The sequence below is a fragment of the Sinocyclocheilus grahami genome, unplaced genomic scaffold (genome assembly GCF_001515645.1).
Source record: "Sinocyclocheilus grahami isolate Dianchi unplaced genomic scaffold, SAMN03320097.WGS_v1.1 scaffold536.1, whole genome shotgun sequence".
Classification (NCBI taxonomy): domain Eukaryota; kingdom Metazoa; phylum Chordata; class Actinopteri; order Cypriniformes; family Cyprinidae; genus Sinocyclocheilus; species Sinocyclocheilus grahami.
This window is the reverse complement of record NW_015505715.1, coordinates 378788-397563: the sequence shown is the minus strand read 5'-3', so window position 1 is coordinate 397563 and position 18776 is coordinate 378788. Positions and strand designations below refer to the sequence as shown.

At 39.7% G+C, this 18776-nt stretch overlaps 1 protein-coding gene across 3 annotated transcripts; it reads left to right on the top strand.

Annotated features, from left to right (window-relative positions):
* Nucleotides 1–700: 700 nt before the first annotated feature.
* Nucleotides 701–18525, top strand: LOC107555522 (sodium-dependent phosphate transporter 1-B). 3 transcript variants are annotated; one of them, XR_001605170.1, is made up of 12 exons: nt 702–1003; nt 5612–6352; nt 6453–6593; nt 6715–6800; nt 6905–7001; nt 13435–13554; nt 14826–15050; nt 15144–15690; nt 15788–15973; nt 16075–16159; nt 16282–18128; nt 18436–18525. XR_001605170.1 is itself a non-coding variant. In XM_016238348.1 (11 exons), the coding sequence occupies exons 2-11, from the start codon at nt 6010–6012 to the stop codon at nt 16435–16437; spliced, it is 1983 nt and encodes a 660-aa protein (XP_016093834.1). In that variant the 5' UTR covers nt 701–1003; nt 5612–6009; the 3' UTR covers nt 16438–18220. The 3 variants fall into 3 exon arrangements, 2 of the variants coding, with proteins under 2 accessions (XP_016093834.1, XP_016093833.1); XM_016238348.1 differs by lacking the exon at nt 18436–18525 and having other exon boundaries at nt 701–1003; nt 15147–15690; nt 16282–18220; XM_016238347.1 differs by lacking the exon at nt 18436–18525 and having other exon boundaries at nt 16282–18220.
* The last annotated feature ends 251 nt before the right edge of the window (nt 18526–18776 follow it).

Sequence of the window (18776 nt, the reverse complement as noted above, 5' to 3'; positions counted from 1 at the left end):
CTCCCTTGAAGTAACTTTTTGCTGTGGCCACGTGGGGGAGTGATAGCACAGCTTGCAGCATCACCTTCACTGAGCTTCATCTCAGTCTATATATCCCATGACTTCCGATAACCCACGAAAGGAACTAGATAAAATTAGTGTCACAGGAGATGCAAATACGGGAAACAAGAGACGCCTTTATAATCTGACAGTTGAACACATGACTATTAATAATCACCAACAGACACCAGTTTTATTTTAATATATACGCAATCACACTTTGTCCCTTTTTTTGAATAATTAAGAGACTGTATTAAAGAAACTCGACTTAGATATTTGTGAACACATTTGTGAATATATATCCGCACTCTTTATCTAAATCTTTTTATATATAGTCTTATTTTACTTCTTTAACGTCAGAGAAAATAAATACCAAATCAATTATGAAATTTAAAAAATAACTCAATTACTTTTCACAAAAAACATTCTTTTAAAGCATCTGTAAACATCTGAAGTGAAGTATTTTTAGGGTAGGTGCTGCGTAAAGTCTTACATTTATATTTAAAATGCCTGGATTCTACAGATTTTTAATTTTCATATTATAGAGTCGAACAGTCTAAGGTTGGGTTAAGTAAAACATTTGTTTCTCCTGATATCGCCAAATAAGGTCAGAGGGCGGGGTTTACTGTTCGACGTCACTATCGGCTGAAGACGGCCCCGCCCCCGCAGCCGGATGATATATGTGTTGCCTGGACAAGCAGGAACTCATCAACTGAAGCCGGTTGAGAGCGGTTTATTACCAGTTTTTCATTGATTCAAGAACTTAAAACAACTAACAGTGTCTTGTTTGTAGTCTTAAGCTTTGAATTTACTTTATTTATCCGACGTTAGTGCTTCGTTAGAAGCGAGAGCGTTTGCTATCTCTCACCCCGCGCGCGCGGAACGCGGCTACGGGAAGTTGACTGGGCGGGCTGCAGTGGCAAAAATATCTAAATCGACATTTATCGACAATTTTGTTTGAGTGGTGAGTAAAAACAATTTTTTTCTCATTCTAGTTGGCAGTGAGTGATATTTGTCTTACTTTCTCGTCGACATTTTTCCGTTGGCTAATTTGAACGGTTAGAATGAGCGCGAGCTCTGGCTTTGTCAGCTGACTCGCGTGGAAAACAAAACGCCAGGATCTCTTTACGATTAGTTAACACCACAGTGCCACTCATATATGTTGTTTTATGTATACAATTTTATTTTTGGGTTATTTTGGTAATTCAATAAAGTAATTTTGATTTATAACGTTATATTCGCTGTTAGCGGGTGTGTAATGAATGACGACACGTGTAGTGCGGAGCCGGCGCGCGCAGGAAAAATGGATATCGCCTTCTTAAACTAAGAGCCTTACAACATTTCTGCACTGAAGTAGTGTAATATTTTATTGTAATATTAATATCAGCGAATTTTAGCTGTTTAAAACGGCCGTTTTTAGGGTTCTCGAGTAATGTTTCCTCAAGCTAACGTTAGCGAGGAAGTGCGTGTCTAGCGCGAGCGGGGAGAACTGGCTCAAACAGCCCTGGAGGGACCGTCGACCGCATTTCATCAGGGATTTTCTGCGTTTCTTTGCCAATAAAGGCTGCATTGCAGGAATGTGCTGGAAAGCCACATGACACCAATGCGCTGACGGCTTAATTTGAATACTAGTGTCTGTTTGTTCTCTCAAAGTTCTGCCTTCTCGGGCTTATAAAACAAAGTGGTCCAATTGACTTTGATCACTTTTTTTTTATTTTTATAGGGTTCTCGAGTAATGTTTCCTCAAGCTAACGTTAGCGAGGAAGTGCGTGTCTAGCGCGAGCGGGGAGAACTGGCTCAAACAGCCCTGGAGGGACCGTCGACCGCATTTCATCAGGGATTTTCTGCGTTTCTTTGCCAATAAAGGCTGCATTGCAGGAATGTGCTGGAAAGCCACATGACCCCAATGCGCTGACGGCTTAATTTGAATACTAGTGTCTGTTCTCTCAAAGTTCTGCCTTCTCGGGCTTATAAAACAAAGTGGTCCAATTGACTTTGATCACTTTTTTTTATTTTTTTTTTTAAAGGGGTCATATGGTGTTGCTAAAAAGAACATTAATTTGTGTATTTGGTGTAATGCAATGTGTTTATGCGGTTTAAGGTAAAAAAAAACACATTATTTTCCACATACTGTACATTATTGTTTCTCCTCTATGCCCCGCCTTTCTGAAACGCGTCGATTTTTACAAAGCTCATCGGTCTGAAAGGGAGGTGTGCTCTGATTGGCCAGCTATCCAGTGCGTTGTGATTGGCCGAATTCCTCAAGCGTGTGACGGAAATGTTACGCCCCTCACCATATTGTTGATGCCATGTCCGGCCGGAGCGACGAGACAAAACCAGTGAAACCCATTATAAACGAGGCATTTGTTGCATCCAGTGGGGACATAAGTACTCATTATAATTACATATACTGTCATTTTATTTATGCGGTTTAAGGTAAAAAAAACACATTATTTTCCACATACTGTACATTATTGTTTCTCCTCTATGCCCCGCCTTTCTGAAACGCGTCAATTTTTACAAAGCTCATCGGTCTGAAAGGGAGGTGTGCTCTGATTGGCCAGCTATCCAGTGCGTTGTGATTGGCCGAATTCCTCAAGCGTGTGACGGAAATGTTATGCCCCTCACCATATTGTTGATGCCATGTCCGGCCAGAGCGATGAGACAAAACCAGTGAAACCCATTATAAACGAGGCATTTGTTGCATCCAGTGGGGACATAAGTACTCATTATAATTACATATACTGTCATTTTATGCACCTAAAACCATGTCTGCATTTGTGATCGGAGAAATGACAAACAACAAGTGCTACTCTACACTGCCCAAAACTCGCGTTTGAATCGTCAGTGGTAAATTCTTTAAATATAAAAAATGTACTTTTTAAAAATATTTTGTTATAGTCTGTGAGTCAGAACAGCCGGCATTGTAGTCTACTCTACCAGGATCAGGAAACAGTCCTCCATAAAATGCGCTGAACACATCTGAATATTTGGGTTGAACTGTTCTGGAACAGTGTTGTAAATACAACTCAACCACTGATTTCTAGTCGTGTCCTCTTTTGGAAGGCCAAACAAAGTATTTTCGCTTTCACAACAAAACACAGCGCCTTCACGACATGGCGGCGGCAGCAACAATACTACAGCGAGAATAAAATTTACACCTTCTTTCTTTGCGTGAACATTTGGGCGGCGTTATGTAAATCTTCCCACATCGTGACGTAGACGTGTGGGGGCGTGTTAGAACGAGCTGTTTTAGGAGGGCGTTGACAAGTCTTAACTTTTATAAAGAATTTCTCTTTGGATTTGAGACTTTAGTCTTTGCAACTTTACAGATCTTCTGTAGGCACCAAGAGCTTTTAAGACTTCAAAGAGAAAGGAAAAATTTAAATCGCATCATATGACCCCTTTAAGTGTACATATTGTGACCTTGAAAGTGTTGGCTTGATTATTGTAGTCATAAGCCATCGGTTGTAGTTCGTGCATAAGCAGTTGCCATTTGGTGTATGAGTTTTGTTTTATGATCATGCATGCATTCATTCTGTGTTCTCGGTGCGCCCCCTTTTTTGTACAGTTAAAGTTTTCTAGACCTTCAGCTCCGCTTTATGCAAAAAAAGTACTGCTAATAAATGCTTTGTGTAATAGTCTTATGTCTAGGGTTGGGTATCGTTTGAATTTTATCAATTCTGCTTATCGATTCCGATTCTTATCGATTCCTAGTTTCGATTCCAGTAAGATATAAAAAAATTAAGTCAAACATTTAGATGTCAAACATTTATTCTGTCTTTTTACAAAGCATTCTGTTGCAGCTGAATAACACGAGCAAAAATTAGCAGCCTACAGAACACTGCAAGAGGAATTTGCCTATGCTTTAAAAAAAATACCACAGCAAAAAACAACTAGATTAATATCAATTTAAAATATTAAAGTGTTAAAGACAAGTAAACAGTAATTTATAAGATAGGAACAAACAAATCAATTAGAAATATCATAAATAAATACAACTGAACTAAATTTCAGGTACAGAAACTAATTTTATATTGTTTCTGTGTCCTGATTTTTTTCTTGCCAGGTCTCAAGAGTTGTCTGTATTACACTAAATAACCAGAATGTAACAGACAAAATTACTTAAAAAACATGTCTTGTAAAATCAGTAAGGTCCTTTTCAAGGAAGAGTGGAAGGCCGTGGAGAACTGCTGTTCATCGCCCATTGATGTCAGATGTCTGTACAATTATTAAAAAAACTCATATTTAATATCACTCAAAGCATAAGCATTCAGCATAACATATAATGAATATCTACTTATTCTGTGCAGGGTTTCACAAAACTGCAAAGTATGATTCATTAAGCGCACATGTGAATAAGCACATACTATGTGGAAACATGGAATTGTAGAATACATGATAAATTTCATTAAGTTGTACTGTATCGCTCAACATACTTTATGATTCTTACTCACGTTTATTTCATGTTATAACTAGCAGTAAAGAGGAAGATCGATGCTTGTAATCTAATTTGTAAGCCACTGGCTAGCTAGTACGCTAACTGACTGTTACAGTAATGCTCGTCAGTAAAAACTAATAAAACCAGCCTTTTCTTTTCCTCAAAAACGATAGCACACACTGACAATATAGTTTATAAGTAGATCACCAAAAACGTACCTAATCTTGCGGCCACATTTCAAACACAATCTGACTCTGAAGTTCAGTTCGTTGTCTTCTTCTGATGATGTTTTGTTTAAACCAACCTTCCGCCACCTATGTGTGCACTTCCACCACCTACTGGTCTGGAGTTATTAGGGCACATGGTGAGATTTAATCCAACAAACTAGATGCTCTTAAGTACTGTTTACTAAAGTTGTTTAGTTTAACTATTGCATCCACCTGAAAGTTCACATAACACAGTGTAATTAAGTAAATTCAACCAATTTGTAAAAATCAGTTATGTTAACTCGCTTTTCTTAAGTAGATTCACACCTAATCTTGCGGCCACATTTCAAACACAATCTGACTCTGAAGTTCAGTTCGTTGTCTTCTTCTGATGATGTTTTGTTTAAACCAACCTTCCGCCACCTATGTGTGCACTTCCACCACCTACTGGTCTGGAGTTATTAGGGCACATGGTGAGATTTAATCCAACAAACTAGATGCTCTTAAGTACTGTTTACTAAAGTTGTTTAGTTTAACTATTGCATCCACCTGAAAGTTCACATAACACAGTGTAATTAAGTAAATTCAACAAATTTGTAAAAATCAGTTATGTTAACTCGCTTTTCTTAAGTAGATTCAGTGATTACTTTTTACCGCAACCTCTGTTCTCTGTGATTGCGCTTCGTGTGCGCTACACGCAAACAGGGCGCAAGTTCTTTCTGTTCCTGCACTTAAATAGTTTTTAATCACATTCAGGAATCGTTAAGCAGAATCGAAATGCACGCATTTTATCTAATACCTTGTTCTAAAATGGAACCAGTTTTCGATACCCAACCCTACTTGTGTCCAAGTTCTGGCCTCTCTGCAGTGAAATTGTTGCGTAACACGGGAACCTTCCCACTTTCTCCTCTTTTTTTTTTTCCAGGAATGAGCTACCATTCACTCACTGAGTCTGTTGCATAATGGATGTCCGCTCTGTCTGCCTAATTACCCAAACCAAAACAAACCGTAACAGATCTAGTCTATTCAGAGGATAGCAATAGGCCCTCACTCCACCCTCTCCCTTAACGTTACATATCAGTTTAGAACAGAGCAGTGCAGATTCTCTCTCTGGTGTCTGGATTGCTTTGATTTGCTGGTTTAGCAAAGGGGCGAAGGTAGGTCTGAGGCAGAAAACCCATTTAGAAACACTAGTACCTCAATTATCTGGGGATTAAAATATCCAGTGTGCTGCTGCTTGATATATTTATTCATATTAGGATCTCTTCCCTGTAAGATTGTGAATTTTTTTTTTCTGTATAACTTGAAAACCATCAACGCACAATGGTGTCGACAACTCTGGCCACTGTAACGATTTTGACTACCCTTGCCGCTCAAGTGAATATGTCGGATTATCTATGGCTCCTAATCTTAGGGTTCATCATAGCGTTTATCCTGGCCTTTTCAGTGGGTGCTAATGATGTTGCCAACTCGTTTGGTACAGCAGTGGGATCAGGTGTAGTTACGCTTAGGCAGGCCTGTGTTCTTGCTACTGTATTTGAGACTCTGGGCTCTGTGCTGATTGGAGCCAAGGTCAGCGAGACCATCCGCAAAGGTATTATCGACGTGACCATGTACAATGGCTCAGAGCACGTGTTGATGGCTGGATCAGTCAGCGCAATGTTTGGTGAGTAGTTTTATGAAGCTTAATGCTAATATTAATTACATTTTTAATAAGTAAAATTGAGGTTTCTCTTTTTAAGTTTTATGTTTTCATTGCTCTTAAGGCTCTGCTGCTTGGCAGTTGGTTGCCTCTTTTCTGAAGCTTCCTATTTCTGGGACCCATTGCATTGTGGGAGCTACCATTGGCTTTTCATTGGTCGCCAAAGGTCAGCAGGGTGTCAAATGGCTGGAGCTTCTTAGAATTGGTGAGTCAGCTGCATTCACAAGGACGTTTCATTTGTAGTTGCACTTGTGTGAGTATTACGTTAGTCAAGAAACTGGAGATGTTTGTTTCTTTACGTATCGTTGTTCTTTGTTCTCTTACAGTTGCTTCTTGGTTCCTCTCACCTGTCCTCTCTGGCATCATGTCTGCAGTTCTTTTCTACTTTGTTCGCATATTCATCTTGCAAAAGGTAAATAAATTGATACTTTCTTTCAAACTTGGATGTAGAATGAGAAGAATAAGATCACACCAAAGCTGGGTGTTGGCTAACAGTCTGTACTTTGTTCTTTGCAGAAAGATCCAGTGCCCAATGGTCTGAGGGCCCTACCATTCTTCTATGCTATTACAATGGGAATCAACCTGTTCTCCATCATGTTTACTGGAGCACCGAGTAAGTATTGCTCTAAGTCTGCCTTTTGCATGCCCATTAACACCCTAACCAGATGCCCAGACTCTGCCAGACTGTGTTTACAGTGCTTAAGGCAAAGCAGTGTTTAACCACTGGGCTCTGGAGAACTCAGTGGAGCACTCATGACGCAGGCATGTGGTGCCTTTATTCATGACCTCAATGAGAGTGTTTTTCCTTCTCCATTATAGGAGAGAAAAAACAGTGGAATAAAGAATTCATGCCCATCAAAATGAACCATCAGCCACCGTAGAGAAAGCACTCAGTGTTTTTGAGTGCCGTTAACTGTTGAGCTCTGAATACTTTTGCCTTTTGAATTTGAAACCCTATTAAATGAGCAACCTTTGCTCCTTTTTGTTTTCTCTTATCCACAGGGCTCAACAATTCAAGAAGTCAACTGGCCTGGGCCGTTAAATGAAGGCTTCAGGCCAGAGTATGACGCAAAATGCACCCACTGAGTGTACACATGCACTTCCAGGCGGGCGCATTTTACGTAGGCACAGCAAGATGCAGCATACATACACACATTCACATAGCAACACACACACCTTCGACTTTAGACATCCTAATGCAACATGTAGGGCTTCAGAGAAAGTTATTATTTGGGCAGTCTATAGTTAAGCAAGTTAGTTATGGGAAGTCAGTGTGTGTTTTTTTTTTTAATATATATATATAAAGTCCTTAAGTCAAGTACATAAAATGAGTAAGATTAAGTTTAATTGTTACAAAACCTTTTGACTTAATGTTAAATGCTTAGACCATTCAGATAATTTGTAGTGGTTTTCATCTAATCACTTTAAAGATTAATAGTTTCTCAAAATGAAAAGACTGTCCTCTAGAGCCCATTAAATCATTCCAGTGTCACTTCAGGACTCTGAATCAATCAGAATGAGGTTTCTCTTCAGCCAAATTCATCAGCTGACACGCATCATGTGAGCTGTTTGAGTGCATCAGGACAAGGACATATATCCTCACAATCTCCCACACCAATTCAGGTCGACGTAGTTTGTCATAGCAGAGACATCTTGGCATAAGCTTATCCTGATCTTTGGCCACACTTAGTGACATCGTCATGTCATCTGCTGTTGGATTAGCTTTAAAGGAACCAGATCACCAGACACAGTCCCTTTATTCCTCCCACTCTCAGCCTGTTTAAGGCAGTTCACTCAGATTCAGTTAATTCAGAGCGTCTCCCAGGACAGGACAATACCGGCACTCACCGGGGAGGAGGAGGGGGGGGTGAGAGAGGCATCCGGCATGTCATGAATTGTTGATCGACCTCCTTTGTCTTTTGAAGGGAGCTGAACGCAGGCACACATGCCCTGTAAAATTTCAGTCAGTATGTAACTAGGTGGAGTTTCCTTGAAGCGGTGTGTTTGCGCTGGTACTTGGAACACCTTGTTCTTCTGGTTTTGTTTTAAGCGTTTGTGCAGTATGAAGGTAACAACACATTCCAACTCGCATACTGTAGAAAACGTTTAATCCATTCAAACTAGTTTGGCATGTGATATATAGGTGTGATATGCACATCCAGTCAGTAGGGATGTAACGATTAACCGCCAGCCGGTTGAAAATTTATTTAAATATGTGACGATTCAAATCGGTTGAGATGCTAAACAAATCGCGGTTCAATTAGGGGCAGGAGTTTATATGAATGTATGTCTGAGGGGAACTTACTGTCTTCAGAAAAGTTTAGATGGTATTTTTTATTTTCCTCTTGCCTCTGTATAATGCATATTACAGTTCATAAGTGCAGCGCTGCTTTGTTTACAGCGGAAACCAAGGAAACGCATTAAGCACCACCTGTTGGCAGAGAGTGAATCTGCGTCTCATTCAGTTCCTCTGCTGTTTGTTTCATGCAGATATTTTTTATGCATAGTTTCAAGTCAAACCATTCTGTTTTTGCTTAAAATTTCGAAATTATATAATGTAATGTAAAGTAATTTGGTTGCCTCTAATTTTAAATGCAAAGAGCACAGACAAAGACTTATTTTGTTTATATGACGATAATTATTTTATTTGTTATTTATTTGATTTGGGGCTTGTTTTAAAATTTCAATTTAGTTTTGTTATTTACATTTACATTGTTTAAATTTTGGTATTTAGCAAATGCTTTTATCCAAAGCGACTAACAAATGAGGACAATAGAAGCAATCAAAACCAACAAAAGAGCAATAATTTACAAGTGCTATATTAGTATATTATTATAGTGTTATATTTCAATTTCACAAAGAAATGTGCAGTATTTTGTCCAAGCAATAATAAAAAGACCCCTTTAATTTATAATTTGTCTTAAATCTCATTTTGTAAAAAATAAATCGTGAATCGAATCGTGAAATCAAAATCCTGAATCAAATCGAATCGTGAGTTGAGTGAATCGTTACATCCCTACAAGTCAGGGTTCCGCTTCTAATAATCCCCTTTCCCAAACATGGTGTCTCTCAACACTGTTAATCATGTTCTATAACCCACCCCTGCCCCCAGTTTCTGACATACGGTCATTCAGCAACCACAGTGCCTGGAAAGTTCTCCCCATGCAAAATACAGATGACACAAGCCCTCTTTCTGTTTTTAATGTTAGCAGCTCTCAGCATTTGAGACCCGAGTAGGTGAACAATTATTTTTTTGTTCTAATTTCTAATCCGTTTAGTCAGTCAACTAGTTTTCAAAATAACTCCTCTTAAAGTTTGGAATAAACTACATGATTTTTGCCCCAATTTACTATTTAGAAGAGTCTATACTAGTTGCCAAAAGTCAGAGCCAGTCTGCAGATTCTGGGCAAGCACAGTTGCCATATTTCAAAGAAAAACTCTTAGTGTATGATTGGCACAGTCTTCAGACTAAGATTCCATCCAGTCAGAGGAGATCAAACTTGTTTAATATTTTAAGCCGATTTTAGAATACATTGTTTTCATTTGTCATGTGTCTCCTAGCAACAAGGCACATGTTTTGGCGTTAGTTTGTGTTCACAACGATTTAATAGTCTAGTAGTGCGTGTACCTCATCTGTTACTGTATTATACCAATTTTGTTTTCTGTAGCCCTTTAGAAACATCGTCAGGCGTCTGATGCCTAGTGTTTTAAAATCTTTTCAGATTTGAAGTTTTATAGTGTATTCTGGCGTTTACTTGTATTATTCATATTCCTAATTTAAGAATAAGGGCAATGATGATTGGCTACACCCTCCCGCCCCCAGTACTTCAATGCTTGCTTTCCAGTCTGCTTCCCCTTTGGAAAAACAGACAGTGGGGAGTTTTGGTTGCCCTGGGGATACAAAGCAAACACAAAAGGCAGCAATAACAGACTTTGTGAATTTGTAACTGAATGTTTTTATATTTGGCCAGACTTATTCAGCATGACTCAAAATGGTTCACAGTGTCAAAAATATATTTTTGTTTAAAGCGAGATTCATTTGTGGTTACTAGACTAGTGGCAGGGGTAAAAAAAAAACTGGGGGTCTCTCAACAGCATCCTAGTAGTGTTACAAAGGTAGAATGTTAGGACACCATAAAAGTTTATTTCATGATCTCAATTAATTATCAAAAAATGCTTGAAACTTTCACAATGCGCTAGGGGTGGGAGAAAAAAATCGATTCTCTGATGCATCGCAATTCTTTCTTCAATGGTTCTGAATCGATTTCGAGCATGGTTTTTCGCCACATACGGTAACGTGTGTGTGCGCTAGAGACAATCGCTGCAGGCTTCATTGCACAGAATATGTGCTGTGAGGCATGTGCGCATTGCTTGACAGTGTGTGCTTCCACCCGCCGATATTTCAGTATTTTACTTTAGATAAGCTTTCATTTATGCTGTTTGGAATGCAGTACGTATAAGATGCACGAAACTCACGTACTGACAGACATTCACGTGTGCTTTGTGTTTGATGTCCTGAAGCTCGATCGCGGCTGCGGTTAAATGCACTTGCATCTCCAAATACTTTTATACGAAATTGATGTAAACATTCAGTTATGTTTTCAGAACAGGACAAAACATCTGATATATCGAAATAGAAATGTGCATTAGTGTGAATCGGTGTGAATGCAGCCTGTTAAAGCTGCCACTGTCTGTGATCTCATCAGTAATAATCAAAACAGCAATAATGCGGAGGAAAAAAAAACCCATAACTATGTTTGTCTGTAAACTTTCGGATAGCCTACTTAAAGAACACTTATTTTTAAAATAAGTAATTATTTTAAAAAGTAGCCTGCTTATATAATAAAAAAAATTTTAAGTAAAATTTGCACAAAATAAGTTTGATATAAAATGTATATGAAAATGTAGCCATGTGCAGTAATATTGAGAATGTGATGCATCGTGATATTGAGTTGAATCGAATCGTTGACCTGATAATCGTAATTGAATTGAATCGTGAAACCAGTGAAGATTCACACCCATATTTTTAAGATGGCTGTTAAGTACTGTGGTGAATTTTAAGTTTAAGATGGATTTTAAGTACTGACTTACAGAGATTCCAACTATAAACAAAAAGCATAGAAATGGCCATTTTGGTTAAAATGTAAAGTTGTAAAGATGTATTTGCACAGTAGAAGAATTAATTAGGAAAAAAATGTAGATCAAGAATCGTTTTGGAATCAGATCTTGACTCCCGGAATCGGATCGGATCATGAAGTGTCTAAAGATTCCCACCCCTACAATGGGTGGCAGTCAAAGACCACAAATGGCATAATTTGCATAAACACCAGTGCCCAGCCCACAATGACTCATAAACCATCGTCATCCCGTCACCGGGTCGAAGTATTGTGCTGAACGTGTCTGGAACAACTTGTTATTGTGTAGCCATGGGATAGCAAATTTTATTGTGAGGTGAAGTAGGAAATGAGTCCACTTCCATTCATTCATCCCACTGCATGTTTGTGGTATGGCTGCTCCCCTTTGGTGGTGGAGTGTTTGTCAAACTATGTTGATGTGAGCATAAATGCTTTCCCTGCCTAACTCACATGCACAGGGCTGCTTTTCTCACACTGAGCAGGAACTGTGCCAGACTGCCATACTTGATAACAGGGCCCCATTCGTTGGCCTTTCTCTTATTTCCGTCATTCACCCCCTCACCTCCTCTGGCCACACCTGTTCTGTCCCTTTAGATGCTGTTAATTCATTTGGGTTTTGAAAAGTTCAGCTGTTTCTCCTTCATGTACCTCAGAGCTCTATTCAAAGAATAAGGCATTCCTGGTGTCTTGTCTCCTGAGATTGAACTAAAGTTGCATAACCAAAGCATGGCATGCCCTGCAGCATCCTGTAGTAATATGTGCGTGTGGCACGGCACAGGAGTTTATGCCCCATTGCTCCCTGTCCTCTTATCTCTCAACCTGTCTTTCTATTTATTTTTCACAGACCTACTCCAATGCAGCCCCCCCCCCCCATTTCATTTGGACAAAGTCTTGCTCTTAACATTTACAATACCTTTTTTTCACCTCCGTTTTGGTCTCGTGAACCTATGTTGACACATTTCATTGTCTGTCTGTCATTGGCTTTGGACCCCATGGGGAATTCATAAATGGCCAGCTTGCTCCGCCAGTACTCTTCCTTGAGCATGCAGCGCGCATTCTTCATCACTGCAGCTACCACTGCAGTCTTTGCTCCGATATAACCTTTCTGCAGCAGTGGTCACATTTTTCGTCCTCCCAAAGAGGTGCGTGTGGGGGGGAGTATTAGTGACGTGACATGTGGCCAAGTATGGTGACCCATACTCGGAATTAGTGCTCTGCATTTATCCCATTCAAAGTGCACACACACAGCAGTGAACACACACACCCGGAGCAGTGTGCAGCCATTTTTTTGCTGCGGCACCCGGGGAGCAGTTGGGGGTTTGGTGCCTTGCTCGTCGCAATAGTCTTTTAAGGTACTCACACTTGCTGACCATATGGTACAGTGGACTTGTGTCTTGTCACTGCAAAGTTTTGCTGCTGCTGTTCACACTCACATCTCACCTGAAGTGTTATGTAAGAGGACAGGCCTTGTGCTTTCATTCTGAATGTGACCAAGATATTTGACACTTGGTTGCAGTGGTAGTTTTGGCTCGTGTTTCTATGGACTTCTAAACCTGTGGAGCAAGTACTTTTTTTTTTTTTTTATAGAATGCTCCTCACAATAGTCCTCTAACAGAAAATGATAAATGAGAGCCTGTGGCCTAAGTATTTTTCTCTGAATATTCTTTTCTTTGGAAAGGGTGTGTAAGCAACTTTTGAATGCAGTAAATCCACTTCTTATGTCTTATTAATGTTTAACTTCAACACCATTACTAACAAGCAGGAATCCACAATGTCCCTGTCCATTCACTAATGCTGTCTGTGTCGATGGTAGCACATGCTGCCTGTTGTCTCAAAAGCACCTTTCCTTTCTTCTCCTTTCCCTCGACACCCCTCTTGGTCCCTTTCCACCTGTGAACGATGGGACTGCAGTGCTGGGCTTTGATAAGCTGCCCTGGTGGGGAGTGTTGCTCATTTCCATCGGCTTGGCCGTGGTCACTGGTATCATCGTTTGGTTTGCTGTCTGCCCTCGGCTCAAGAAGAAGATCGAATGTAAGTATCTGTCTTTTGTTTTTGTTTTAAATTTTAACCATGTAAACCATAAAATCTATGTAATCCTTAGCAGTAGTACTGAGGGATATCCAGTTGCACATTGTCATCAGTCACTTAGAAAGACAATATACTCTTTAAAGGAATGTTCTGGATTCAGTACAAATTAAGATCTGTCAACTCTATATGAGGTTTTCTTTGTTTAAATTATCCTTTTCCTGTATCCTTGTTCATGCCATGCAAAAGTACAGGGTTTATTCGTTTAAAGTTGTGAAATGTAGTAAAAAGTATCTTAACAGCTGTGATCTCGGTTACAGTTCACGGTAACAGAAGTTTAATGGCAAGCATATGTTTTATAATCCTCAAATCACATAACAGGCAAAAACACTAAATATTCTAACACAAACTGCACTTCCAAGAAATACCAGCTTTAGATTAGAACAGTCTGTTAGTTGTCTAGTCTTTTTTTTTTTTTGTTTTTTTTTTTTTTTTTTTTTTTTTTTATCTAAAGCTGTATAGTTTGGCTGTGCATGGACAGCGTAATTGGGTCATAGTGATCCACTAATTGGTCTTTGGCTACTTAACTGGCATAGCCGTGGTCCAGCTGAGGTGTTGACATGGAAGTAGTGCAGGCTCGTAGAAAAATAGAATGCGTGTGCTTTGACACCTATGAGCAGATCCGTGGACGATGGACCCTGAGTTATGTCATGCTGTCCTTGAAATGTAGGGTTATAGTGACAATTTAAGCAAACAGTTTGCCTGTGAAAGTTTATAGAATCGAGTGCTCATGTGGAACTGCCAGTGAGTAAAGTGCTTACCAGCCTTTGTACTTATCACAAATGATTGATCATATTCACCTTTACTCAACTAATTAGGGTTCTCAGTTTAATGTTAATACAATGTCTTTTTTTGTAAAAAAAAAAAAAATTTATGCATTTAATTAAACCCTTGACTCATAGGTTAAATTAAATGTGGAAATAATCTTAATTTCTAAACTTCTAAAACTTCATATTTCATACTTTTAACATTGATATGTACAACTTTAATGATATTAATATTTTATATGTGTAATATTGTAATGTTAATTCAGTATGAGAGGATGATCATATTTGGGGGATCTGTGGCAACTAAAAGTTTGAAAGCACCTGTATTTTAATATAAAGTAATGAAATGGATAATTTTTCTGCCTAATCTGTGTGTATTTAATGTACTTGTCTGTTGCCTTTTTTAATTTGCTAGCAAGCTTGGAGCTGACCAACTCATTTGATACACAGGTGAAGTAAAGTCTTCCAGTCCCTCTGAGAGTCCTCTGATGGAGAAGAGGGAGTTGCATGAAGCTCACAGTCCCATCCTGAAACCTGTCCCTGAGGAGTCCAGTGCCCTGTCCTCTAACATCCCCTCGGCCCCACCTCTTTCTGAGGAGCGCAGGGTCACCTTTGACATTGGAGATTCAGATGACGCAGATCAGAAGGACTACAAAGAGTCAGAGACGGACAGTGGTAAGTCTGTAGGGCCTCACATGCCATGCCAATCATAACATTCGTTTACTGTTTTTGTCGAAGTTTGATCATGTGACTTGATTCTGTTTTCAGCAGCTCCGAAGATGGCCCATGTTCATTTCACCACTGGCCCCACCGTTCCTAGCAATGGTTACTCTCAGTACCACACAGTTCACAAAGACTCTGGCCTCTACAAGGACCTGCTGCACAAACTCCATCTGGCAAAAGTGGGAGACTGCATGGGGGAGGGTGGCGACCGGCCCATCCGCCGCAACAACAGCTACACCTCCTACACCATGGCCATCATCGGCATGCACGGAGACTTCAAGCCGAAAGAAGCTGACTTCCGTGCTTCCGAAGATGGCGACAAGGAAAAAGCCAGCACCCAGGAGAGAAAGCGCATCCGCATGGACAGCTACACGAGTTACTGCAACGCAGTGGCAGAGAATGGTGCACCTGAAGGTCTCAGTGATGGTGAGGTTGCTTTGGAGATTGCCGTCGATGATGCTGGGAGCAGCCATAGTTCTTTGGCGGAGGATAGAGCTGATGCTGACAGACCTGAAGTGTCAATGCTCTTCCAGTTCCTTCAAATTCTCACTGCCTGCTTTGGCTCCTTTGCTCACGGAGGAAATGATGTCAGGTAATGCAGCATTGTACTGCACAGTGCTCAAAAAAGATTTAAGAATGCTTTATAATCTTAAGCACTTCAAGCAATTTAACTTATCTTTTGTTTTCAGTAACGCAATTGGTCCCCTGGTTGCTCTGTGGCTGGTCTATGAGAGTGGGTCAGTTATATCTAGTGCACCAACGCCAATCTGGTTGCTGCTGTATGGAGGAGTGGGCATCTGTGTCGGTTTGTGGGTCTGGGGCCGTAGAGTTATCCAAACCATGGGCAAGGACCTGACCCCCATCACCCCCTCTAGGTATAAACACAGCCATGTTGTCACATCAGACAGCACCTGCTGTACAGAGCACAACCTCCCAACTGGCAGACTTCCCTAAACAATGCTTTGTTTAATTTCAGTGGTTTCAGCATTGAGCTCGCCTCAGCTGTCACTGTTGTGGTTGCTTCCAATATTGGTCTTCCAATTTCCACCACTCACTGCAAGGTAAGATGGGCCTGTATGCAAAACAAACCAATGCAAATCAAGTCCTAGACAGAGGCTATTTGAATGAGATTGCTAACTACAACTTGTTGTTGAATGTGTATCGTTTTTTTGCTTGCTTTCAGGTCGGGTCAGTGGTGGCTGTCGGTTGGCTGCGCTCCAAGAAGGCAGTGGACTGGCGACTGTTCAGAAACATCTTCATGGCCTGGTTTGTCACTGTGCCCATTTCTGGCCTTATCAGCGCGGCCATCATGGCCCTGTTCACCTATGTCATTCTGTGAGGCCTTGAAAGTCTGCTCTGCCTCCCTCTCTGCTTACCAGGAGCCCCAGAGAGAAGTGGAGAGTATATCGCAACCTTCTCTGTCTCTCTCTACTTTCCCCCCCTCCGTCATCCTCGTGAGGAGTGGGGGATGAAAAAGGCCCCTTTTGATAGAGCCTGTGATTCTTGGCTGCATCATTTTTAGCCTGTATTGATGACTTGTGTGCATTGCACCAGGTCACATACCATAGGCCAGAGAAGAAAATGTCTTCAAAACTAGAATGGTTGCCATTTAAATTCCCTCTTGTACATAGACGTCAAATTATTATTATAATTTTTTAATGTAATTATGTACAGAGCTAAATGTTGTTGTTTTTTTTAAGGTAAATGATCAATTACAATGCCGTATTAGCCTTCATTTTACACGCATTTTTCATTACTTTCATAATTTGAGTTCCTTAAAGAAGCTGTGTTTTGGTGCGAAGAATTTGGGGAAGAGGAATTTTCCTTATGCATTTGGTATGCTGCGTTAATTTTCCCCTTTTCTCAAGCAGGACTGACTAACTCAAAGCTGGCCACAAATAGAGCCTTATGACAACCACATTTTTAGGAAAGTTTTGGAGGGTTGATTAGCGAAGTAAATTGGTTGCTCACATCATGTTCCTTAATACAATTTCAGTGTCCTTTTCCAGATGTCTTGTTTTATTCTTAGTTCTTTTGTAGGTTACACTACAAACCGGGCCTCTAGGTAAACTAAAAATTTGCTGTTATTCTTTTAGTCCTGTTTTCTTCAGTGGTTTACAGAATATCAAATTCTTCTTTTGGTGTTTTATTCCACTGTTACTGAGCTGTTAATATTTGCTCCGCTTTGCCCAGCTTCTAATAACAACTGCTTGGAGATGCAGTTAAACTTCTCTGCAGCAACCGCAAAGAACTCCTTAAAGAACAGAACCACTCTGCTGTAGTTAGCATGCTCTTGGCGACTCCCTTAAATGCAGCACTTCCCCAAATGTTTGCTGTAGACAATTTGAACTCCATATGGTGTGTTATGGCCCATTGTGCTGTCACCAAGGGTCGTTGTTGTTGCATATGGATGAAGTGTTACTAGGATACCCAAACTCTTGTTTCACCAGTGTAATGCTGGCCAGGGTTACTCCAGGGGCTGAAAGATCTTAAGGTAATTATTAAAAATGTCCCCTGATTTGGCAATCATTTGTTTTTAGTCAAGAAATATAACCCCTTTTTCTGATATTGTTAAAAACAACCGTTGAGCCTCTTCCCTTTTAGAGTATTACAGTAATGCTTTGCTGTGGCGCTTGACATCAGAAATGGTGAATTAAACTTGATAAAGGGAGTGAAGTTTCCTTATGCTTGTTTTGAGACCATTGGCATTCCTGTAAAACTTGATGAATGGTGTAACTCATCTGCTCCAGCCTTCTCATAGACCCGCTTCTGTAGTACTTCTGAGGATTGTATACCAATACAAACGCAATATATGTATATATTTTACAGTGGGTTGTTATTGTAACCCCTACAGCAACACAAATGACTTACCCTATTTATTAGGTGTGGGACAGTGGTGTTAAATGATGGTTTGGACTGAAGGTAGCTGTAGCTCCATCTGCACTGCTGTGAAGCCACCATTTGTGAGTGGTTATTTGGTTATGAACTTAACTCATTTGCTGTAGTTGCCTTAAGGATGTTCTCCCTCTCGTTTTTTTTTTTTTACCAAAGAGAAAAAGGTGGAGTGTTTTGTTGTCCACTGGGCTTTGGGGATAAAATAATAAATGTCTTTTCCAGTATCACCTGTCTTTGCCTTTTTTAATGTCAAAAGAAGGAATCCTATTTTTTGTGTCGTGTATTAAGAAATTATATATTTATAATAATATAATTCAACTTTTTATGCTATATATATACTACGTCAAACGGTTTTGACCAGTAAGATTTTTTTTTTTTTTTTAAGGAATTCTATCTGCTCACCAAGCCTGCATTTATTTGATCCAAAATACAGCAAACGCAGTTTTTTTTTTACACCAAAGAGAAAAAGGTGGAGTGTTTTGTTGTCCACTGGGCTTTGGGGATAAAATAATAAATGTCTTTTCCAGTATCACCTGTCTTTGCCTTTTTAATTTCAAAAGAAGGAATCCTATTTTTTGTGTCGTGTATTAAGAAATTATATATTTATAATAATATAATTCAACTTTTTATGCTATATATATACTACGTCAAACGGTTTTGACCAGTAAGATTTTTTTTTTTTTTTTTAAGGAATTCTATCTGCTCACCAAGCCTGCATTTATTTGATCCAAAATACAGCAAACGCAGTAATATTGTGAAATATTTTTACTATTTAAAATAACT

Coding starts and splice junctions, on each gene's coding strand:
- LOC107555522 (XM_016238347.1), top strand. CDS start 6,010: ATGGTGTCGACAACTCTGGCCACTGTAACGATTTTGACTACCCTTGCC. Junction 15,051..15,143: donor AGAGTCAGAGACGGACAGTG/GTAAGTCTGTAG, acceptor TTCTGTTTTCAG/CAGCTCCGAAGATGGCCCAT. Junction 15,974..16,074: donor ACCCCCATCACCCCCTCTAG/GTATAAACACAG, acceptor GTTTAATTTCAG/TGGTTTCAGCATTGAGCTCG.